Raw genomic sequence first — 26,160 nt, 5'->3', positions numbered from 1 at the left:
GTACGGGCACATATACAGACATACAAAAGGGCACACATACAGACACACATACGGGCACATGCACAGACACGCATTGGGGCAGACATAGAGAAAAACATAGGGGCACTCATACAGACACACATGAGGGCACATATACAGACACACATACAGACACATATACAGACACACATAAGGTCACAAGTACAGACACACACAGGGGCACACATAGAGAAACACATAGGGGCACAAATACAGACACACGTACGGGCACATATACAGACACACATAGGAGAACACATACAGACACACGACACATACATACGCACTTCGGGGCATCAATACAGGCACACGTACGGGCACACAGAGAAACACACGTACGACAAACTTACGGACAAAGTATATACAGAATATACAATGAAGTTAGGGGCACAAATACAGACACACCTAGGGGCACAAATACAGACAATTATAGGCGCACGCATACAGAAATACACAAGGGCACACATACAGACACACAAACAGGACAAATACAGACACACATGGGAAACAAAGACGGACACGTACACGGGCACATATACAGACATATATAAGGGCACACATACAGACACACATACGGGCACATATACAGACACACATAAGGGCACAAATACAGACACACATAGGGGCACATATAGAGAAAGACTTAGGGGCACACATACAGACACAAGTACGGGCACATATTCAGACACACTTATGGGCTCACATACAGACACACATACTGAAACACATACGGGCACACATATAGACACGTAGGGTCGTGTATAACGATACATTGGGGAAGACATACAGACACACAGAAGGGCACACATGTACTGGAACCTATACAGACATATGTAGGGGCACACATACAGACACACGAACGGGCACATATACAGACACACAGAGTGGCACACTTACAGACACATATACGGGCACGTCAACAGACACACATATGGGCACAAGTACAGACACGCATGGGGGCACACATAGAGAAACACATAGGGGCACACATACAGATACGCGTACGGGCACATATACAGACACACATAGGGGAACACATATAGACACAGGTACGGGCGCATACACAGACACTCATAGTGACACAAGTACAGAAACACATAGCGACACACATACAGTCACACGTATGGTCACATATACAGACACGTATATGTGCATACATCCAGACACACGTAGGAGCACACATACAGACACACGTAGATGCAAACATACAGACTCACATAGGGTCACACATACAGATACACGTACGGGCACACATTCATACACGTACGGTCACATATACACGCACGCAAAGGGCACCTATACAAGCACACATGGGGCACATATGCAGACACACACGTAGGGACACCCACACAGACACGCTGGGGCAAACTTACAGATACACATGGGGGCACACACACTGACACAAATAGGGGCACATACACACACAAACATAGGAGCTTATATACAGGCTCACGTAGGGGCACACATACAGACACACTGAGGGGCACCCATATAATTACACGTGGCGGGCATACAGGTTCAGGTAGGGTCACACATACAGACACACTTAGGGCCACACTTACAGACACACGTACGGCAACCATAAAGACAGAAGTAGGGGCACAAATTACAGACCAACGTAGGGGCACACATACAGATACACGTAGGTACACAAATACAGACACCGAGAGGGCACCCATACAGACACACATGGGGTACATGTTCAGACATACGTAGGGGCACCCATACAGATACGCAGGGGCAATTATACAGATACACATAGGGGCACACATACTGACACAAATAGGGGCACATATTCTGACACACATAGGGGCACACATACAGACTTACGTAGGGGCACACAAATAGACACACTATCAGGCACCCATACAGACCCAGGTACGAGAACACATACAGACACACAGAGGGGCAACCATACACACATATTCAGATAAACGTAGAGGCACACATACATACACACATAAGGGCACACAAACAGACACACCGAGGGTCACCCATACAGACACACGTAGGGTCACCCATACAGACACACATAGGAATAGGGGCAACCATACAGACACAGATCGGGAACATACTCAGACACACGTAGGGGCACCCATACAGACACGCACAGGAAAGTATACATATAGACATAGGGGCACACATACTGACACAAATAGGTGCTTTTATTCAGACATTCAAAGGGGCACACATTTAAACGCATGTAGGGGACATACAGACAGGTGGGGTCACACTTACCGACACAGGTAGGGTTACACCTACAGACACACGTGGGGTTACACTTACAGAGACACATTGGGGCACCCATATAGACACACGTAGGCGCACGAACAGACGCACTTAGACACGCAGACTAACGCGCCCACACACACACGCGCGCATGTATTTGCATACATAGAAACACTTATAGATGCACATACGGACGAAAAAACAGGCGCACATACAGACGCAGATACATATGCACAAACATACTCAGTGAGAGAGAGAGAGACGCACGCAAAGTCGTACAGACAAAAAGCACAAACAGGCACTCAGACAGATGCACAAACAGACCAACTTTGAGACGGACAAACAGGCATAGCAGAGGCAAAAAAAGACTCACAGAAAGACACACAACCAGACGCGTAGACATTTACACCTTTAGACACACAGAGGCACATACGGATACAAACAGGTGCAAAAACTTACGCACAGAGAGACGCACAAACAGACGCACACAAAAACGCACTTGAGGACATTGAGACGCTCCAGGAGAACAGCAATTGCGCCAACTATTCCAGTCTGAGCAGCAAGTCCGCAGCCAATATTGCCTTCAACTGCGAGAGGTCTAACGATTATTACGAAAAGAATATATCGAAGCACAACACGACTAGACACTCAACTCGAGAAAAAAGACAGTTTGTTTACCCTTTTGCTAGATAGAAGCTTCATGAGCGCAACAAAAGAGCAACCTTTATCGTAAAAAGAATAGGCAACTACAGTTTTTAGACTGAGCAAGTGACGCAATAAACCTAAGCAAAACTAATGAGAGAAAAAACTTCAAAATGTGTAGGCGCTCTGTCCAGGAGAATAGCAGCTGCACCAATCAAACGATCCAGATTCCGTTTGGAATACAACTGCGACAGTGACCTTGAGATCAGGATAAAAAGAGAAACACAAGGAAATGAGCTACAACCTAACGTGACACACTGCGCGCGAGCAAATGCTCAGTAAGTCTAGCCCTTGGTAAGACATAAGCTTCATGACCGCGACAAACGAGCTTTCTTAACCATTCATTGGGCTGCGCAAGCAACGTAAACAACTGAGCAAGCATGGGAGGAAAACATACATGCCTGAAGCAGCAGAGCGCTCGAAGAGTGGAGCAGCCGGACTAACCACGCCAAGTCAAAATTCGTGAAATTTAATCAGGAGTCGAACAGACTTAATCAGGAACATCTTGTTTCATTTTATTCACAAAATTTTGAATTGTTTGCACCAAACATTGAATAGATTAGAACAAATACGTGGAATTGTAAGACCACATGAAAGTTGTAATCAATCAAAACTATCTAAACTTATTGATTGGTCCTGAATGGTTTGCACCAAACATTGTTTACATGGACACCTTAGCTAGAGGGTTGATACTAAATTGAACAGTTAACAAAATTAAACCGGTGAAAAGTAAACATAGCACAAAAACCGTTGCAAAACAGTCAATAAATGCAAATATGCAGAAAAATTTTCTTGACTTTTTATAAGTTCGAATTCTGACTTTCCAACTTCAAAGAAAAAAAAAGATGGCCTAATGGCCCTTCGTATTTCAAGAAACACTTATGATTGACACATTTGGTAAAACTAAACGAATTTGAAAAAAAACTGGATTAGTGAATTATTTTTTTTAGTTCGCTGGGAATTATAAAGAAGCAAACTCCGCTTTTCAAACTATATATCGATCACGTTTTTCTTGGTCTTTACACTTTTGCTGTCTGAGGGTGGATTGCTTTATTTTTAACAAAAGAATTTATTTAAATTTTTTTAAAAATTGTATGTCAAACTGCAACAGTATAAGCATCTGAACTGCGTTTATTAACTCTTATTAAGCAATGAACGGAACAGCACAATACTGAAAATATTTTGAAAAATATACTTCATTTCAAAACATTATGAAACTTTCAGTTGATGTTTAACTTGTAATCAAAGTGTTGGCACAACTTACTTTGAACTGAGTAACATGAGCATTCAATCTAGGAATTAATCTAGCGTATCTACTAAAATAGTTTGCTTGACAAAATAGTTTTGAATGAGAAATTAAAATTCAGGAACACGAGAACCCGAACGACTACTTTTCATTTCAATATCATTGAGAACCATTTGAATACGAATTGATTCATGTGTTTTATTCGTTTTCAGTTCGTGATATTTCTCATCATCTCTGAAGTCGCTCACTTTGAATATGGCTGGTGAAAGATAATTAAGTAAACCCTGCTTTCTTCATTCCCTTAATCCGTTTTACCGGATCTTCCAAGGTTCCACTTGCAGCGCTTTTTGGAGTTTATGATACTTCGTGGGAGGCAAAACGCAAATTTTAAATATAACTCCAGGGCAAAATGATTGTATGGCAGATTTAAATTGATTTAGGTTATGAATTATCTGCTCGTCAGAGCTATCTCGCAAATGATAAGGACAACAGTTCCAAACATGGTAGCTTTTTCCGCTACTCCAACAACAAATTTTCGGGTTGTCCTTCCACCCAAGTCGTCAAACTCAGGACTGAAACACAACCAAAACATCATACAGATGATTTAAAAAACTGAATCAGCATCAGCTTCTCAAATCAGTTTTGAACTAACACAAAAATTTTTAACTCAGGAGCACACTTGCTTGACTTTTTAAAGCCATCATTTGCTTATAGGCTTGATAGCGAATTTCGCAAATAGAAAAAATCGATATCATCTGAAGTTTTAAAAAAAACTTTATGAACACAATGTTGAAAAGCTTCCCTTTCCTTGTGATACAACAAACTCAAATATGACAGGTGTTCTTGCAATACAAAATCCAACAAAATGATGGGCCGGTTGCCGTGCAAGTAGCATTAGAACTTCCAAGTCATAAAAACATAACGTTTTTTTTGGAAAATCAATGTGTCAAGTTTTTGCCTTTATTCATCTATGAGCGAAAATGAACGAAAACTTAAAGAAGCCTTACATTCTTAGAAAGTTTTTTTAAGTACAATCTCGTAGTAATCAAAGTCACGTATTACACAAATTATTTCTTAACAAACTAATCGAAAAACAAACGAAAAATAAATCAATGGTATAGTCAAGAAGCCGCTGGAATAGTCAAAAAGCCGCTGAAAGAATCTTATATTTATAAATTGGAGTAAAACTAAATTTCTACATCTCATTTTCGTATTATAGGCCTGCTCGCTCACTCAATTTTTCTCCTCAGTGTAGATTTTTCATTGAAAACTTTAGAGGGTTCGAACAAAAACGGCAGGGGATTTAAAAAGATATATCACTGGACTTTTCTGAATTTTTTTTTTCGTACTTGCTTTTGCGTTTAAAAAACACTAAATATCCAAAATACCAAGTATTATAAGAATGCTTGCTCGCTTTACTTGCTAGGATTTTAATCAAAAATCGTTAACGTAAGTGTCACAAGTGAAGTAAGCACGGGACGGGTGTTGCAGAAAATCTAATTTTTAAAATTTTTTATAAAACTCAGATGTCACTCAGGTCAATTTGATGGGTTGTTTCTACTCATGGTCAAAAAAGTTCGGCATAAAGACCAACCAGTTCTCTTTTTTGTTTTTTTATCACAGCCAGTTTTGTAAACTTGTTGACTGGAAACCACTCTGTGTTGTTCGCAACATCATCTTGTAGGAAGTTTCCGAAACTGAGTTCTAAGTCATCCGACAGTCCATAGCGTATAACACGATATAGTTTGGTATATGCATAAAACATATATTTTTTCAGGAAATTGAATGAAATACTCGACTTGCTCAAAAACTAGAACTGTGGCTTTTTTGCAACAAACACGGCTGTTTGGAGCAACTGTGCTTCTTCTGTAGCATCGAGAATTGAACAGAATACCACCAACTCCGCCACGAGACTCAATTGTTGCAATCTGTGCTTCTTCTGTAGCATCGAGAATTGAACAGAACAGGACCAACTCCGCCACGAGACTCTATTGTTCTGGGTACAGCAAACGGGCGGTGGAAATTTGAACAGTTTCAATGGTGTCAGCAGATCTCAAATCAGTTTGGCTAGCGAGATTTTGATGGGTCCATGTCTTCGTTTGAAATCAGCGAATTCGTCGTTTTTGATGTCTGATTGAAGCAGCTGATGGTTCTCAAGGTAACGCCTGCCTATAACTTGGCAGAAACCATGTGAACCTGTAGCAAATTGAGAAAGGAAAGAATGGGCTGACTCAAAGCCCATAGCTGACACAACAAACAAAGGGCCAAATCTTCTGACTTGGTGAGGTAAGTTTCTCAAGCAATGCAAATTTTTGTCTCACATTTTTTTAAATATCCAAATACTCAACTGCATCTTCTGAGAACTTAATCAGTAGGTTCTCAGCTAATGCAACTTTGCGCTCTTCATGAGTTGCAACCAAAACTCTAACTCCGAACGACAGACGAAGAAGACTAGCATATTGCAACGAGTCTAATTTCAGATAACTTCTGAACATTATTGGCGCAAGAAATAAAAAATATGTGAAATACACGCTGGCCTTAAAGTTTACTAGCTCAGCTGTTGGCTTTGGCTGTCGTCCATGATGAGACAGCTCCAAGGGAACAGAAGATGGGCTTATAATTTGATCCAGCTCATCTTTTTCGTTTTAACTTGTTCAATTCAGGTGTATGTCGAGGAGACCAGCGTAAATCCTTATCAACACGCAGTGCATGTAGACAGTCTGTGCAGTTAGTGGCAAGCCAGGTACCAAGCTACTAGACACACTTCTACCTTTAACACCAACCACATTGACGTTCTCTTCACCGTCACAAAGAAGGCTTTCGGCCTTTTCAACATACTTAAGATGGAGGCACGGTTCTTTTATTGCAAATTTTATTCTTTCTTTCTTTCTGACCGTACTACTCAACAGTAATAAGAATGATTCGATCTGTAGGTCAAATCTGAACGTGTGTAATATTGACACCCGTAACAACCATTGTGCTGGTGCATTTAAAAGTTTTGGCTCTGCAATTAAATCCGCTACAACTGAAACAACATTTATCTTCAGAAACTTTTTTTTACTGTGTGGCATTGTAACGGTAACTACTTGCTTCAGCACTTGCTTCAAAGTACGCACAACTTCTCTCCAATTTGTCTTAATTTTCCCAACAAACAATGCAGCGAGCGCAATATTTTTATTTGAATCTCTCAATATGGGTGGCAATTGAGCTACTGCGAGCCATACAGGGTACATTTGATGACTTGTACTGGAATTCACGAAAACTCATTGCGTTTTTCGGCAATATGCAAGAAATCAACTGGAAGAACAGAGACCTCGCTTAAACAACGACGCATGTCAAAACGGATGATGTTCAGTATATTTCTTTTAACAATTCCTTTGAGCAATTCAGTTACCTGAAGTATACCAATTTGACTTTTGGGCCCATATACGATCTGCGTTCTTATATTGTGCAAGTTCATTTTACCATCTTGCACCATTCCATAAGCAAAGGGCAAACTATTTGGGTGCGGTGCAACAGCATCCAGGAGTTTCAGGAGGTCAGCCTGGCAGGCATCTGTTATTTTTTGGAAAATCGAAAATTACCTGATCAACAACTGCGCGTTGTTAAAACCTATTCGGCTTCCAGGATAAAAAGGAGTATACCGTTTGAGGTTGTCCACGCAATCAGATTCATCAAAATCATCAAATGCGTCAAAGTCATGAAACAATTGAAGCTGGTTTACCTGAGGGTGACTAGGCGAAAACGCGTTTGGTAATGGCGAGCTAGTAATCTGGCGCATCGAAAACGATTGCAGTAATTCTCGGCAAGTGTTGCATAATGAGCTATCAATCGTTTGTTCTGAATCATTATTTAGAAATGTTGCGTTTAACTGAGATTCTGGAGTCTTTAATTTCAAATCTTTGTTACCTTCAATCTTTTCGTTTAACTGTGGTTCCGGTGTCTTTTTTCCATATCTTCGTTGCGTTCATCGATTTCTCTCATCAATTTTTAAATATTTGACTTTTATGCTCACAGCCAAATCGCATCCTTTTACTCGAAACGGCCTCTGTCTGTTCTGGTTCTGAGTTAACTATCGAATTAAAATCTTCGTGACGTTTTTAAGATTTTTAAAAAAAATGTTAGGGTAAATAATTTAATCCCCCCGTGTAAAGTAGAACTCAAATCTATTGATTTTAGAAATACTTCTCTGTTTGCGAAAACCATTAACCACAAAAGCTACCCGCTCCGACAAATTCATTCAAATAAATAAATCCGCTGAGTTGAAGATATTCTCAATATTAACAACTAGATAGGATCCGCATGTTAGCTCAGGCGTAGTACAAGTTTTACATTGGCATTCGCCGTACTTGACAAAAACTTCGTCGCCAGGTATACACTTTTTTAAAAGTTATCAATCGAATCAGCGTTTTGTACTGAGACGTGAAATCATATTCTGCGTTCGGTTCGCAGTCAGAATTCATCAACCGAAATGGACCCAACATAAGATAGCTGGAAATTTTTGCTGATGTTTTCTGGATAACATATAGATCGGTTTTTGTGTCTGGTATTTTTCTCAGTATTCTTTTCGGTTCATCCCACAGAACAATACGTGAGCGAAGGATTTTTTGCCGTAGTTTATAAATTTATAGCCACCATACGAATCATGTTTTATGGAAAAATCTTCTTCAATTAGTTTGTACAGGCTAGGCTGCACATTTTTTGATAACGAGTATTCCAAGTTGAATTCTCGGAAATCAGAGCTTGAAAGCTTTCGTGAGGCAACAATCGCTTAACAGCTTCAGCGGATCTGAATCCGTACTCTACTGATTGACGTACGACTTGAGCATCGCATTGAGTTTTAATAATCTAATCGATCCCACCCGGAAAAGCCCTTTAGACAAAAACAAAAAAAATCTCAACACGGTCGATGAACCTTTTTTTTGCAAACATTTTTTTGAATAATTTCAATACTGACCTACCCGAATAAAGCGTTTGACAGGTCGATAAACGTAATGGGGGCGGCAAGTCGATGACCGTTGGTAGGGTGGTCTGCAGGTCGAACCTACTTCATAACCCACAACAAAAATAATTGAAATTTGAAAAAAAAAATTAGACCTAGAATCTAGCGGAAATTTGGATTTCACAAACTTTCTCATGTCGCAGAAGATTCAAAAAACTCTTCTCTGGGATTTGGTATACAGCTGAAAACAGCTCAGTCGGATAGAGCAGTTAAATTGGCAAAGAGTATTCTTAAATAAAAAAGACTTTTTAAATTTTTTTAAGGTACATAATTCAACCGCCTCCCCCCTACCCCCAGTAAAGTAGAATTCAAATCTAATGATTTTAATAAGTTTTCGTTGTTTGGGAAATGCACTAACCACAATAGCTGCCTGCTCCGACCAATTAATTCAAATAAATATTTCCGAGAATGACAATCATCCGCTCTTGCGGCTAATTAATACAGAAGATAAAATAAAATAATCGTATAAGGATCGTATAATCGTACGGACTCTGGAATTTGAAGAAAGAGTAAATTAAACATCCAATAAATGGACAAATGTGTAATAAAATAATAACCGCGTGTATATTGTATAAATAAAAAGCACGTGCAAAAAAGGTGGAGAAATTGATAAGTTGTTTTACGCTTGTCGTGTCGCCTTCAATAACTTCTCCACAGTGTTAGAGCATTCTGTGAAGCCATGACATGTGTCTAAATGTCTGAAATCAATATTATTGTTACAATATCTGCAAATACAGTCCAGTTGGGACTCAAAACACCTTTCGACTAAGCAAATAAGATGATGGGCCTCATTTGCATAATATTGAGCAATAATTCTTCTTTTTAAGGTGCTCGCGCGATCTATTCTTAGGAAGTCGTCTCCAAGAATATGATGCAAGAGGGATGTGTTCCTGGTGTAAACGCTAAGTCCACACCATTTTTTCCAGAAGATTCCTTGGATTTGTTTGACATGGGAGTCTATTTGAGCGGAAAACACGCCATGATCGATTGTTTGGATTCCATACATCGCCGCCGGATACACTATTGATTCGAATAGTCTTTTGGCCGACGTAAAATTAATTTTTGAGAACGGTAATTTCTGTTGGAGCGCAAACGTTGACCTTATAGCTGATCTGACCAAGTGTTTTAGGTGGGTTGTGATGGTAAGGGACGGTGATAAGTTGTAGCCGAGATAGCAAAATGAGTTTGTAAACCCGATTTCTTCGTATCCGTAGAAAACTTTGTCTGACTTTTTCAGAGGTCCACCTTTTCTGAATTTCATCATATTGGTTTTCTGGACATTGCCAGTGAGCTTGTTAATTCTGCAGTACTCGTGGAGGTCATTCAGCGATCTTTTAACATCTAGAAGGAAAGGACTGGCTATGATTAGATCATCTGCATATAAAATGATCAAGCATTGATTGGAATCGATAAAATCCGGGAGATCAGCTATAAATAACGAAAAAAGCAAAGGTGAGAGCTTATCGCCTTGGGTCACGCCAATTAATTGGGGAATTTTGTTTGAAAGATTACAGCCGTCGGCAACCTGTTGAAAATTCTTTGAGCATATTTCACCTAGCGCGTGGATAATTTCACCATGCAGGCCAAGTCGGATGAGCTTTTGAATCAGGGTATTGCGGTCAACCGTATCAAACGCTTTCTTGAAATCCACAAAACAGACATAGTATTGTGCATATGTGTCTATACCACTTTGAACATTGCATTTGAGCTCGTTTATTGCGTGAATCGTGGATAGCCCTTTTCGGAAACCATATTGGTTTCGCGGGAGTATGGAATTTCCTTCAGCCCATTGATAGATTCTGTCATGAATAATTCCGGAGTAGATTTTATAGCAGCATGATAATAAACTGATGCCTCTGTAGTTTGAAGGGGAGTCTTTTGGACCTTTTCCCTTGTAAAGAGGCACAATGTACGACGTCTTCCACACGTCTGGCAAAGTTGAATATCTGAAACACGTCTGAAATAGGGTTGTCAAAAATAAATAGCTGACTCCAAAAGAAGATTTAAGCAGCTCATTTGAAATACCGTCAGGCCCTGTAGCTTTTCTGCCTGCTGTTTTCGACAAGACCCTCACAATCTCGGCCGTACTAATAGCTCGGTTGATAAAATCACAGTTTGGGGGATCGTCATCGGCGTAATTGTGCTGACTAAGGTTCACATAGTCGTTGATCTCTATGGAGCTGGAGACTTGAACATTGTATAACTCGTCAAAATGGGATTCCCAATCAGACATTGAGACTGAGCTCTGACTTTTTTTCGACGAACTAGCTTTGAGAATACCCCAGAATTTCGATTTGTCCGACTGAGCAAGCTCGATGATTTCGAATTCTCTGTTTTGAATATGAGTCGCCTTTTTTTGTCTACAGAGTCGCTTGAATATTCTTTTTGACGAATTGTACTCCAGTAGGTTAGTTTGCTTGTTTTTGTATGAAAATTTTAACTGATTATGCAAATTGTAAAGGGTTTTGTCAAACCACGGAGGTGATTTTCTGGGCTTTCTCAATATGGCGGCGGATTTGCAGGCTTCAACAAAGCTCTCGTAATATCTGTTTACGTCACCGACATAATCTATTTGTGCGATTTTTTCTTCGAGTTGAGTCAGGTCAACCGACCGTATTGAGCCGGCTCTTGAGGAATATTTCGAATTCTTAATCGATATTTCGGATGTAACCAGGTTGTGCTTGGTGAAATGGGAAGGTAATACAGATAGTGGTCCGACTATTGCGGAAGAGTTGTGGAAAATAAAATCAATTGTGCTCGCTCCGTTATGGCAGATATAGGTGAGGACATCTGGTTCATTCAGGCACGTAAATCCGAGTTCAATCATTTCGTCTATAAGCTCGCAACCTCGAGGTTGTGAGTTGTCAATTCTGCAATTGAAATCGCCGCCAATTATTGTTGGCTTCCCAAGATCAAAATAGGAGAGGGCATTGGTCAGCTTGAATAGTATTTCGTCAATCCGCGTGTCGGGAGGAAAATATGAGACAATGACGTTCATGTCGGATTTGCGTAGTCTCAAGCCAAGTGATTCTTTACTTTTGAAGAGTACGTCACAAATCTCATCCAATTTCTTGTTAATGGCGATTGTTAAACCTGCAATGGGTCTGCCACGACCTCGTTTTTGTGCTAGTTGGTTGTAGCATATGAAATTGGCCAACTCTAAGCCAGCAGTGTCAAAAGTTTCAGTGAGTAAGAGTAAGTCGTAGCGCATATGTAAGTCACAAATAGCGAAGGTGGACTTTGCTCCTTCAATATTCCACAGGCAAAGGGATAGTCATTTCTTGACTTGGATGACTTGATTGCGCTTTATCATGAACTCGTTTTCTGGGTCGTCTTGCCTTTTTTTCTTCAGCTCCATTCTCAAAGAATAGCGCATTTTAATTTCAGCTTTCGTCATGTCGGCGTTTAGGTATAGATCTTTCGTAGTAGGTTTATCCCGTAACTTTTTGGCGTTTTTCAGTATTTTATTTCTTGTAGCCTCGTCCTTGCACACGACGTGGAGTAGTTGTTGACCTTCCGAGTTGATCCCTCCGATACGTTTTGTAGAGAATGTGGTAGGTACTCCTATGACATCAAGCATGTTGTATACAAGTGTTTCGTCGTTTTCAGTAGGTTGGCTTCCGTAAATAACTCTGGAATTTACAATAACATGCAAATAACTTTACGAATGAGTCATGCTAGGCTACAATTTTTCACTCATGAATGGTCATGATTTAGTCTTTTTTGTTGATTTTCGAGGTCGCACAAAATTTAAAAAAAAATCGAAAATTTGAAGAAAAAAAAATCGACAAACATTAATCAAAATGAAAAATGAGAAAAAAGTTGATTAATCCGAACTAAAAACAACCAAATAACATTGTAAGACCAGCTAAAACTTTAAGTGATGACCGCACCGATTGTCTAAGGATTTTAATCGATTAGAATCGATCATAACCCAACTTAAATTTTGCGGAGAAAAACTCAAAAAAATCGATTGTAATCGCTTATATTCGATTATAATCGATTACAATGGATTTTGTTGCTTCGAAAAATAGTATGTATCATTATACTCGATTTTTAATGAATTATAATTGATTATTTTGTAATTTTATAGACACTGTCTATATATTGACAATATAATCGATTAGGATCCATGAGAGCTCGGTGCGGGCATGACTTGATTTGAAAGTAGAACAACTAAAGTTATATTCAGGTGTTGTGTTGGAAGATGTGGAAGTGGAGTTAAAAGACAGCGCAATTGGCGCTTCATCTGGAGGAGTGATCGACTTCAGGGGTACAATGAGAGTGAAGTTGCATCATCTCACGTCTGAATTTATCCCTCTATTTCATGCAGTCACAATATATTTGACGAAGAAACCCTCAATCGTAATCGATTTTACTGACTTCCTAAATGCTTTCGAAGCTGCGGAAGTAATAAGCTTGGGGATTGTCGATATTGCGACAAAAGCTTTGAATGTTAATCCAAGGGACATGATTGATGAAGTCGTGGCAAGTAAATTTGTGTACCCTAACCGAATGATTTTCTCAATGAACCCGCAGGCTGTAATAACAAACTACCAGTTTCCACCACCAATGGGACTGCTACGAGTGCATGTTGCCAGTCTCAAAAAACTCAGCGACAGTCTCGACCTATTTGGAAGTAAGATAAGTGGTTTAACAGATTATGTTGGTTTGATATACGCTACGCCATCATCTGCAAGTTTCGCAGAAATTTGAGAATCTAATGAAATAATTTATAAGCAAGCTTTATTTAAAACTTAACAAGCATTTGTTCAAAACAATTCGCTTTAAAAATTGAAAAAAAAACTTCAATGGCCCTCGTTACGATTTTTGAATAAAGGTGATTAACTAAAACTTCAACAGCATGACAAAATATACATCTTGCCAAATCATTTTGTGTTTGATTGTGACGCAACAAAACTTTCAAAAACATCTTTCACCAGTTTTCTTTTTTTTCTGCGTTTGTAGTTCTATGGAGGGCACAAAATGTCGAACAATTCAAACTTTTAAAAAAGGAGCCGCAAAAAGCCCGATTCAAACCGCGTTGATCAGAAAGATCCGCTTTGCTGAAATTCAAATAGCAAGGCTCGTCAAAGTCTGCAAAAAATAAACATAAGTCTGCAAAGTCCACCAATGGGTCTGCAAAGTCTGACATAAAGCCCGCAACATCTGTAGGTCAGAACATAAGTCTGCATTGTCTGAACAAAAGATTACAAAGTCTGAACATGTATCCTCAAAGCCGAATTAAAACACTGCAAAGTCGGAACAAAAGTCTGCAAAGTCCGAATGAAAGTCTGCAAGACTTAAAGATGTTACTGAAAAGTCTGGACATAAGACAAAAAGTCTGCACATTTACCTTCAAAGTCTGCACTGCACCTAAACGCGCAAAGCGTAAACAAAATACTGCTATATCTGAACATAAGTCTGCAAAGTCTGATTTAAGCCTGCAAAGCCTAAAGTGAAAAATCTGAACACAAGACTGCTAAGTAAGAATTTGAAAAACTTCTAACGTATCGCGAATCGCAGTTTTTTCTAAAGATTTTTCGTAACTATATTTCTTCTCTTGTTATAATATTTTTGGTTCCGAAAACAATATTGATCAACTTGTTGGCGTTAAGAACCACAATCAAGAGTGAAAAGTAGTCCAAAATCTCAATTTACAAAAGGGTTTTTCATTGTGGACCTTGCAAATTAAGTCGCAGCTTAGTATGAGCTTGCTTCAAGCAAAATGAGAATTTTTGAAAAATTTGTAAAAAAAACATTCAAATAAAAAATAGTAGTTTTAGGTTGAAGATCATAGTGAATAAAACGTACAAATTGGGCTGCAAAAGAAAAAAATGCACAGTTTCAGTGCTATTACACCTAATTAAAAAAACTTTAAAATTAAAAGTAGGGTTTATTATACAATTTAGACTTTATAGTTTATAACAGATTGCTGTATAAGCTGATTTTTCAAATAAAAAATTTGGTTGAAATGGACGATCAAAACCAACTGTTAATTTTAGAGCGTTTCACAATGCGGAAACATTATATAGTGAGGAGAAAATTGTATGGAAATTTACGATCAAAAGAAAATGCGGTGTCAAAAAAAAAAAGAAATTGACATTCAAATGAAAGTCTGCAAGACTTAAACATGTTACTGAAAAGTCTGGACATAAGACAAAAAGTCTGCACATTTACCTACAAAGTCTGATCTGCACCTAAACGTGCAAAGCGTAAACAAAGTTCTGCTATATCTGAACATAAGTCTGCATAATTTGACTTAAGCCTGCAAAACCTAAAGTGAAAAATCTGAACACAAGACTGCTAAGTAAGAATTTGGAAAATTTCTAACGTATCGCGAATCGCAGTTTTTTCTAAAGATTTTTCGTAACTATATTTCTTCTCTTGTTATAATATTTTTGGTTCCGAAAACAATATTGATCAACTTGTTGGCGTTAAGAACCACAATCAAGAGTGAAAAGTAGTCCAAAATCTCAATTTACAAAAGGGTTTTTCATTGTGGACCTTGCAAATTAAGTCGCAGCTTAGTATGAGCTTGCTTCAAGCAAAATGAGAATTTTTGAAAAATTTGTAAAAAAAACATTCAAATAAAAAATAGTAGTTTTAGGTTGAAGAACATAGTGAATAAAACGTACAAATTGGGCTGCAAAAGAAAAAAATGCACAGTTTCAGTGCTATTACACCTAATTAAAAAAACTTTAAAATTAAAAGTAGGGTTTATTATACAATTTAGACTTTATAGTTTATAACAGATTGCTGTATAAGCTGATTTTTCAAATAAAAAATTTGGTTGAAATGGACGATCAAAACCAACTGTTAATTTTAGAGCGTTTCACAATGCGGAAACATTATATAGTGAGGAGAAAATTGTATGGAAATTTACGATCAAAAGAAAATGCGGTGTCAAAAAAAAAGAAATTGACATTCAAATGAAAGTCTGCAAGACTTAAACATGTTACTGAAAAGTCTGGACATAAGACAAAAAGTCTGCACATTTACCTACAAAGTCTGATCTGCACCTAAACGTGCAAAGCGTAAACAAAGTTCTGCTATATCTGAACATAAGTCTGCATAATTTGACTTAAGCCTGCAAAACCTAAAGTGAAAAATCTGAACACAAGACTGCTAAGTAAGAATTTGGAAAATTTCTAACGTATCGCGAATCGCAGTTTTTTCTAAAGATTTTTCGTAACTATATTTCTTCTCTTGTTATAATATTTTTGGTTCCGAAAACAATATTGATCAACTTGTTGGCGTTAAGAACCACAATCAAGAGTGAAAAGTAGTCCAAAATCTCAATTTACAAAAGGGTTTTTCATTGTGGACCTTGCAAATTAAGTCGCAGCTTAGTATGAGCTTGCTTCAAGCAAAATGAGAGTTTTTGAAAAATTTGTAAAAAAAAACATTCAAATAAAAAATAGTAGTTTTAGGTTGAAGAACATAGTGAATAAAACGTACAAATTGGGCTGCAAAAGAAAAAAATGCACAGTTTCAGTGCTATTACACCTAATGAAAAAAACTTTAAAATTAAAAGTAGGGTTTATTATACAATTTAGACTTTATAGTTTATAACAGATTGCTGTATAAGCTGATTTTTCAAATAAAAAATTTGGTTGAAATGGACGATCAAAACCAACTGTTAATTTTAGAGCGTTTCACAATGCGGAAACATTATATAGTGAGGAGAAAATTGTATGAAAATTTACGATCAGTAGAAAATGCGGTGTCAAAAAAAAGAAATTGACATTCAAATTGACATTCTGCAAGACTTAAACATGTTACTGAAAAGTCTGGACATAAGACAAAAAGTCTGCACATTTACCTACAAAGTCTGCTCTGCACCTAAACGTGCAAAGCGTAAACAAAGTTCTGCTATATCTGAACATAAGTCTGCAAAATTTGACTTAAGCCTGCAAAACCTAAAGTGAAAAATCTGAGCACAAGACTGCTAAGTAAGAATTTGGAAAACTTCTAACGTATCGCGAATCGCAGTTTTTTCTAAAGATTTTTTGTAACTATATTTCTTCTCTTGTTCCAATATTTTTGGTTCCGAAAACAATATTGATCAACTTGTTGGCGTTAAGAACCACAATCAAGAGTGAAAAGTAGTCCAAAATCTCAATTAACAAAAGGGTTTTTCATTGTGGACCTTGCAAACTAAGGCGCAGCTTAGTATGAGCTTGCGTTATGCAAAATATAAACTTTTAAAAAATTTGTAAAAAACATTCAAATAGAAAATAGTAGTTTTAGGTTGAAGAACATAGTGAATAAAACGTACAAACTAGGCTGCAAAAGAAAAAAATGCACAGTTTCAGTGCTATAAACCTAATTGAAAAACTTTAAAATTAAAAGTAGGGTTTATTATACATTTTAGACTTTATAGTTTATAACAGATTGCTGTTTTAGCTAATTTTTCAAATAAAAAACTTGGTTGAAATGGACGATCAAAACCAATTGTTAAACTTAGAGCGTTTCACAATACGGAAACAATATATAGTGAGGAGAAAATTGTATGGAAATTTACGATCAAAAGAAAATGCGGTGTCAAGAAAAACAAAAAATTGACCTAGGAACTTTGAATTGAAAAGCGTGTAATTGACTTTCAAAAAACAAAATAAAACTTTTACAATAAAACAAAATAAAATAAAACTTTCGAAATATTGTGTGGATTCTAATAAAAAAATCTAATTTTGAAAAAGACGGAAATTTTCGAGAAAAGAAATAAAAACGAAAGAAATAATCCATCAAAAAAAATTTATCAAGCACAAAAAAAAGTATATGTACCGCATCATGAGAGCGAGGAAAAATAACCTTTCTCGAAGAGCAATCTTCACAAAAAAAAATAACTAGCATCCTTCTAAAAATTTTTGCGTCTTGACAAAATGAAAATTCTGAACAACTTTAGCAAAAAATTACTAGAAAAACAAAAAGGCTTCGTTAAAAAATCAAATAAAATCGAATTTTTTGATACTATAAATGACCCAAAGAAATTTCAAGGACTAATTGTTTTCGAGAAAAATTAATTTTTACGGCTTAGTTTAGGCAGAAAAATAAATTGATTTTGAAATTCCTCACTTGCTCAATTTTGCTCGAATTTAGTCTAATATGTGGTGCCTGATTTATCGTGGAAAACAAATAAATGAAAAAAAGTAAAGCACACCTGAATGAAAAATTTTTCCCGTTTGCAAGGGCTGGAACAAAAAAATTGATTAATATACGTACTCTTTGATTGTCGATCATAAGCTGCTCAATAAAAAGTTTTGTTCAGGAACAAAAATTTTATATTGTAGGCAGTATTAATGAGTTGCAGAGAACTCAACTTTTGGATATCATACCTGCATTTTACTGTATTCAAAAATATTTTTAAGAAACATCAGTTCCGATGTTTTTGCTAATTACGCAGCTATGAAGCTAAGATTCGAAAAACTAAATTTATGTGGAAACAAAAATTTTCTATCGCTCAGGCAAAACAAAAGCTGGAGTTAGGCATTCGAACGTTGACAAGAGAAAAAACTAGATCAGTTAGGTTCTTTGAACAAACGCAGAAGGAATTTTTCAAATCAAATGAACAAGAGGCAAGAAAATTTTTTTTATAAAAAGCTAGAAACTTACGTCCACATGGAAGTTTTCAAAAGGAGCTAGAAAGAATTTTGGCAACCACATATCAATTGCACAAGGTTGCATGTCAAAAACGATTTCTCCAGTTACATTTAACATTTAATTCAAAATCTTGTCCTAGTGTACCGATTGAAAAGTTCTATAATTTCCGGATAAGCTTGAGTCAAAAAATTGTTTGAATCAGTCTGTGTTTGGGGGAGGGAGAAATTCATAATATCTAAGGTTGAGCAGCTTTAACTAGACCAAATTGAAATCACTAGAGAGAAATTTTTGAGCATGGATTTAGAGTTCGCAGACTTATAACCCAAATCAAAAATATGTAAATACAAGTATTTTCACAATACAAAAACAATATCTAGTGAGGAGAGAATTGTATGGAAATTGTTTCCGTATTGTGAAAAAACTTGTAATTACCCAAATCAAAAACTTGTAATTTGATTACAAGCCCTAATTAAATAAGAAACTACGTGCGGAACTCAGGTAGATACCAAAAAAAATCAATATGTTTTCAAATGTTCCGCAAGCGCAAAATTAAAAAGGTTGCCTCACAAATTTTTCTTCAAAACAAAGACTGCAATTACATTGGGGAAAAAGTTGAAGTTTTTTTCATAATTAATTTCTCTTGGTTTTCGTCCAAATTAAATTATGTCAGTATTGTTGAAACAATATATATATTTCACTGTTATGGATAATATATGACAATAAACCGAATTTAGGTGAAAACCGAATTTGTAGGGTGTAAACCGAATTGTTGCACCACGAAAAAAGTTGGGAAACCTTTGTTTTTTCAGAAGACATTTTCTGAGGTGATGTTCAAAATTTGGTTTTTCGAGACAGATTAATGATCATATACGAAGAAGTGTAAAAATTAGACCTATGATTAAATAAACCTAAAATATTCTTTGCACCGGGATTAGTGGAGCTTACCAAATTGACTTGTTGGCACGTTTTCTCACTTCTTCTGTTAGTTACATCCATTTTGAGTTGCACATGCCGTAGTACGCTTTTTTGAGTCGCACAAAGACTTGTAGCGCAAAAACGAATAAAGGGTGTCATGCCACGTAAACACTACATATATTTATACGCTGCATCCTTTGTTGCAGTTTATGCAGTGGCGCCAAGGACGCCCACCAGCCGTGCTATAAATAAAATCATCTGTCTGCATATCGGCTTACGAATCAGACCTAATCCTTTTGTTACGTTAGCCCTGAAAATCTTTCAACTCTATTCGATACTACTGTCCTAAAAAACTCTATGTACATAAAGTAAATTCAACTTCTCAGATACCATTCATTCTCTCTTCAAGGTACTAATATCAGGTTTATGACCCTTGTATTCACTTACACTTCTCAATTTATCGAGTTTTATCAGTCCCGGAGTTTGGAGTTCGGTAAATGTCAAAGCGTAGTCAGCAGTTCCTGTTTCGGATGACAGGACGGACCTCCCCGGCTTACCAAATACTTGAAAAAAGCCATCAATGTCCCCGCCATACAGTTGGGACAGCTGGTTTGGAAAGTTCAGTCTTGCATTGGGAATAAAAGACAACTTCAATGTGTCTGATATCGTCGCTGAACCTAGCGCTGTTCACGATGACTCGCCACAAGGCTAGAGACGATGCCGGACCCAGAATCATAGCCCGAGGCAGATTATCGCCTCCATAGAGACGCAGCTGGAATTAGGCGGTTCGAGGAAGCGAACATAGAATGACGAAAGACGGGGGCCACGGATTGGGAGGAACTGGTTTTTTCACGAAGCCGAAGCAAGAGCAAAATCGCGATTATTGTTTTTGCTCATGGGAATGAGGGCAGAAAGAAATTAGTACATGCCGATTTTAATCTGTTATCGTTCAGAAAATTTATAAGAACTGTTTGTACGCCTTCAAGTTGTAGGTAAAATTCACCATGGAACGCTTCAAACTCTACAATTATTGGTACATGGAGGCAAACGAATCCTTTTTGTCGTTCCATTCGACACTGTAATTGATTTGCAGCGGAGGAGCAAAGTGTGAGGAGAAGTATGTTCATAGGTCGTAATCGCGATACGGAAGTGCAGGGTACACTCATTCGGAAAAATCATCATGATCACAATGAAACACTAAAATTGGCGTTAGAACTGGAAAAAGGCGCATCCACGTTCATGGAACTCCAGAAAACCCTGCCTCATAATTAAAACAGTTCACCCCTGAGTCTACCAAAAATCAAACAAGAACCAACGTTTTTGCCGCAACCTCGTCGAGGTGGTGGACAACACTCCTTCCGCAAACACAGCGCCATAGACAGAAAAAATCAAAACCCAGCCGAGTCGTTGTACTTATGTGGCAACACGTTTTCCGCAGATCATCGGAAAATATACCCAGCGCGAGAGTTGGAGTGCCGTTCATGCAGAAAGAATGGTCACTTTGCAAAAGTGTGTAACTCCACTAAGCGCTGAGTCAACCGAGTGGAAGAGGCTGATTCCCCAGTGAGTCTAGAAACAGAGGTTGACAATATTGTGATTGAGAAGGGTGCAGACAGCGAACCTGAGTATGTTATTCTCAGCATTTAGCCACTCAAAAACAATCCACAGTCCAATATTGCAGCCTCGAATTGCTGAAATCTAATTAAAGTACGCCTCGGATTTTGATTGTTATGTTACGCTCGGGAGTGAAACCATTCTACCTCACTGTGGATACGGGCAACCCGGTGTGGTTTCTGATCAAACGCACAGCCGATATTCTACTCCGCCAGAATCCTCGGTCAATAATCACTAATGTCCAAAATTTGCCAAAATTTGTCTCTAATGTAGACTATAACAAGAAATCAATTAGTATTGTCGGTAGTCTGTCCATCTCAATATCGTTCGTCCGGAGGGTGGAAGAATCACAACGCCACTTTTCTGGTGTTGGAGACCAGAACGCGCTGCTTACTTGGACTAGATCTACAAGGATCACTCCCCATCGATACAATTCAACAAAATCCGCCAGAAAAAAACAAGGTGAAGAATGTGGTGGAAACTCCTCCTCCGAGTTGATCAAGGCGCTTTTTTTAAGGAGCACCACAATTTTTTTACTAGAGTTTTGTGCAGTTCCGGCGATCTTACGGTCGTTTCTAGCATATTGGCTCAAGCTTTTGCTTCCGTAACCCGGTCAGACCACGAAGATTATATTAGCGCTACGCCGCTTGGGGGTGGCACATCTTGGGTCTAATCTCGTCCAAACAAATTCACCCACAGCTTTTGATACAATTCAACCAAATCCGCCAGAAAACAACATAGTGAAGAATACGATGGAAAACTCCTCCTCCAAACTGATCAAGGCGCTTTTTGTAAGGAAGTTACAATAATTATTCACTAGACTTGGAAGATCTAAATCTCATCAAGTATATACCAATTTCAAGGATCCACTAATCACAAGGCAGGTTAAAGCTCGGAAGGTGTCCATCCATTTTCAGGATTGAGTATCAGAGGAGCTCAAGGCGCTGGTTAGGGTTGGTCATATTACCAAGTTAGACAAGTGTACGATGGACCACTTCATTAACCCGATAAAGATTACTGCAATGAAAGACGGCTCGCTTAAGCTAGCTATGGACTCTAAGCCCCTTAATGCGCAGATCTGAAAAAAATATATAGGAAATGCCCAAAATTCTAGAACTTATCAATTTAGCCGCACAGATCATTTACAGAATTGTCCCAGGCTCGGTGTGGTTTACTTCCCCTGATTAAAAATACGCGTGGAGTCAAATCAAGCTTTCAGAGATGACGAGTAGTCATTGTAAATTCAATTTCAGTTGTGGTGAATTGACCGGAGCATACCGATTCAAAACTGGGATCTACAGATTAACGGATAAGCCGTCTGAGTTTTAAAAGGCAATGGATTGCACGCTACAAGGTGTCCTGGGAACTGTTTGCTATCTAGACGACATTCTCGTGGTCCCAACAGGGACGCTGTCAAAACATAACGAAATCTTTCAAAAGGTCCTATCTCGTTTAGATGAAGAAGGTTTTGCTTTTAAAATATACATTGTGAGTTCGCGGTGGACAAAAAAGAATGGCTGGTGTGGATACTCGACGGGTTCCTCCATTTCAAAACTGATGCGGTCGAGAATCTTTTGCTTCCGTAACCCGCTCAGACCACGAAGATTATATTAGCGCTATGCCGCTTGGGGGTGGCACATCTGGCACGTCTAATCTCGTCCAAACAAATTCACCCAGAGCTTTCGGTCACGCGCCGGTAGGAGGCGACAAAATCCTGTAGCAGTCTTACAGAAAAATTGATGGTTTTAAACCACGAGAGGGCGTTAGCTGCTTGCCGCAAAATTACAGCCAATCAAAACGCAGACCGATTTCACGTCATTTGACACCACAGGCGGCGTGTATTTTGACGGAAAATTTCGACCAATCTTTTTCGAGCTCAAGGTAAAGTTTTTCGCCGCAATCATGCGATTCTGCGCTCAGCCAATCACATTCAAGTATGCAAACTGCAATAACTTGAGAGTATTTCCAGTCATATCTAAATCAGTTTCGCCTTATTGTTCACTCGAATTCAGTTGACCAATCATACTTAAACATGAGCTCCCCTCTGTATGAATCCGCTCTACTCGACAATACGGCAGTCCAATAGAACCTATTAAATTTTGTGGAAATTTTTCCACAAGGCCCCAGCGACGGCACACCGGCCCCCTATATATTCGAGATGCTACCATCCTCTCGTCATACTTAATCTGAAGACAGGAAAACAGGAAACGATCGGGACCTCCCAGAACTCGGCTTCAATCAATCGCAATTTTTATCGAGAAGTGCCGGTAAAAATAATTTTTTAATCAAGCCCGTCAGCTCCGTGCTAGGGAAAGTGTGTGTACTATCAAGACAAGGCTGTTTGTCTCACAGGACAAGAAGTAATTTGTGGGGCTATCTAGTCTGTTTGACGTTAGTTTACTGGCAGAGCTGACAGACAAAGACGAGTTCCTCAGCCCGATGAAGCGAGCGATCCTAGACAATGATGTCCAAACCTTCACCAAACAAGGCCTACATGTCTCCCAATTCTGGCCAGTAGCTATGGAGGTGGACAACTGCGTCATTTTTGACAACAAGCTGGCAATCCCCTTGAAACTGCAAGCGGCGATTTTGAGGCAGTTACATCGGTCTTTCACCGGACAACAGGCCATGATCGAGGCGGCCGAGTACATCTGCTGGCCCTACTTGAATCGCCAGATTGTCAAAAGAGTGTCAAATAAGCATGGAATGCGCAAAGTTTGGTAAGAATCTTAAGTCTTTTAAAACAGCTAATACTTCACTATCATTTCCGACTCTCTCCTCTTTTTATTGAGGAATTACAATTAGACTTTGCGGACCCGCTTCCTGACGAGAAAAGTAGGAAGGTTTTATCTTGGTGGCCGTAGATAGGTACTCAAAATTCCCGACCGTTCTTCTAACTAAAAATACCGGTTCCAAAAAGATAGTTAAGTTGCTCGAAGCAAATATAAGTTTGCATGGCATACCAAAATCTATTCTTATGGAACACGGCTCTGGTTTCAAGAGTGCAGTGCTAAAGAAATGTTGCAATAATTTGGGGATTGAGCATGTCTTCTGCCCAATCGGGGATCATCGTGGCTCTGGGTTAGTGGAACGGACAATTCAAACGATAAAACATAAGCTGGGTACCGAAGCGTTTAGTCCACTTTACAAAAATCTTAACCACAGTCTTCATACGATTTTGGAAGAACTCAAGAAATCTAAACATGCGACTCTTAAAATGTCGCCATTTGATCAAAAATTAGGTCGAAAACCAAACACGGTACTTTCTTTGGCCAAGGCTAAGACTCCGAAAAATTTTTCAAATCAGGGTATCCTTGTACGGAGCCTCCTCAAATGTGAAGATCGACAGAGCCAGGAATTCAGCCGCGACAAAGTGAAAGAGGTAAAAAGTGGTAAAATCGGTGTAGTCAGTTGAAGTGGAACATCAATGAGGAGACGGGACGCAAGTTGATGCGAGAGCTCGAGGCCAGAAACAATAAAATGCCTATGCCCTCAAGTCTGGTCTCAAAAAGAGTACCATGAGATTCTATGACCGTGTTGCTGATGTTCACAGCAGAAAACCTTCACTTTCACAAGGCCCGTTGCACCCAAGACCTACCGCTACAAGTAAATTAGAATCTCTGTTGTTGCATAGTCCTCACGGGGTGAAAATTTTCATAAAGGGCCTAGATAGAAGGTCTGGAAAACCTCTTTATAGACTATCAAAATTTAAGAATGTTTGCGTCCATTTTTAACACATATATCACTGACACTGAAAATGAATTTCGGAAAAATCATATAGCTCTGAAACGCAACTTTTATAATAGTGAAGTTTTAGCTGAAAGAACAGCAGCCCCCACACAAGGAGTCAGGGCAGGCCAGAACTCGCTCCCGAGGAAAGTCACGCCTAAAGGCTCAACTTCTACGCAGTTTCCGAGATGCCCTCTTTCGATATTGCCAGCAACACACAAACGAACAGCGGATCCCCCGGTGGTTTTTCTGTCCGACTCCGATACTCCAGACGTGGCCAGGCAGACTCCTAGGAACAAGTCAACCCCTAGGCGGGCAGCAAGGGTCAGCTCAGCCCCTCGCCAGTCACCTGCGGCACAGGACGTGGTTCAAACGCCTTCGAATCCATTGTACTCGTCTCTGTCGAAAACCACTCCTTCAGTTGGTTTTTTAGATCCGAACCACCAAAGTCTACAGCCCGAGACGATAACGGCCTCAGAAGTCGTCTTCCTCTAGCGCGTGGGCGTCCGGACGGAATAGGAAGGCTCCGGCCAGATACGGTAGCCCTGTTCGCCATTCCGTCAAAGAAGTGGAAGAATAAGCTGCCATTCCACCAGTACCTGCTACATATCCGACCACCTCTCCAGTCACACCGAAGCGTCGTTTCATTTAGAGGAACATTGAAAAGGTAGTCCAGTCAGGCGCATCGCCCAAAAAGCAGTCGCCGAAGGGAATCGTCTCCAAAGAGTAACTTGTCTTGGTGTCAACTGTTAAAATCTTTCTGCCTCAAAACCCTCTAAAAACTTTCCAGTATCATAAAGTTTTGAGTTTTAATTTTTACTTTTTGTTGCCTTCAGCCTTGTTATCATTCTCAACCAGGTGGTGGTATTGTTGTTATTGTTTTTAAAACCCGACTTCGTAAGATTTTTTTGTGCCCCCGGGTATGCCATGACACGTATACACTATATGTATACGCTGCATCCTCTGTTGCAGTTTCTGCAGTGGCCTCAAGTTATTTCACACGGTGCTATACATAAAAATATCTCTCTGCAAATCAGCTTACGAATCAGACCTAATCTTTTTGTTACGTTAGTTTTAACAAACTCTAAACTCTATCCGAAAC

General features: G+C 38.8%; 2 protein-coding genes across 2 annotated transcripts in view; both read right to left on the bottom strand.

Moving 5' to 3' along the window:
- Window positions 1-26,160, bottom strand: part of LOC134843931 (galactosylgalactosylxylosylprotein 3-beta-glucuronosyltransferase 2-like) — a 405,495-nt gene that overhangs the window by 245,828 nt on the left and 133,507 nt on the right. The window lies entirely within an intron of this gene.
- Window positions 9,817-12,408, bottom strand: LOC134844863 (uncharacterized). Its single transcript, XM_063861680.1, has 3 exons — window positions 10,752-12,408; window positions 10,298-10,571; window positions 9,817-9,895 (listed from the first exon to the last, which is right to left on the bottom strand). The coding sequence occupies exons 1-3, from the start codon at window positions 12,406-12,408 to the stop codon at window positions 9,817-9,819; spliced, it is 2,010 nt and encodes a 669-aa protein (XP_063717750.1).

Source organism: Symsagittifera roscoffensis, chromosome 4 (assembly GCF_963678635.1).
Source record: "Symsagittifera roscoffensis chromosome 4, txSymRosc1.1, whole genome shotgun sequence".
NCBI classification, from domain to species: domain Eukaryota; kingdom Metazoa; phylum Xenacoelomorpha; order Acoela; family Convolutidae; genus Symsagittifera; species Symsagittifera roscoffensis.
The sequence above is the reverse complement of the archived record's forward strand: the minus strand, read 5'-3'. Positions and strand labels throughout refer to the sequence as shown.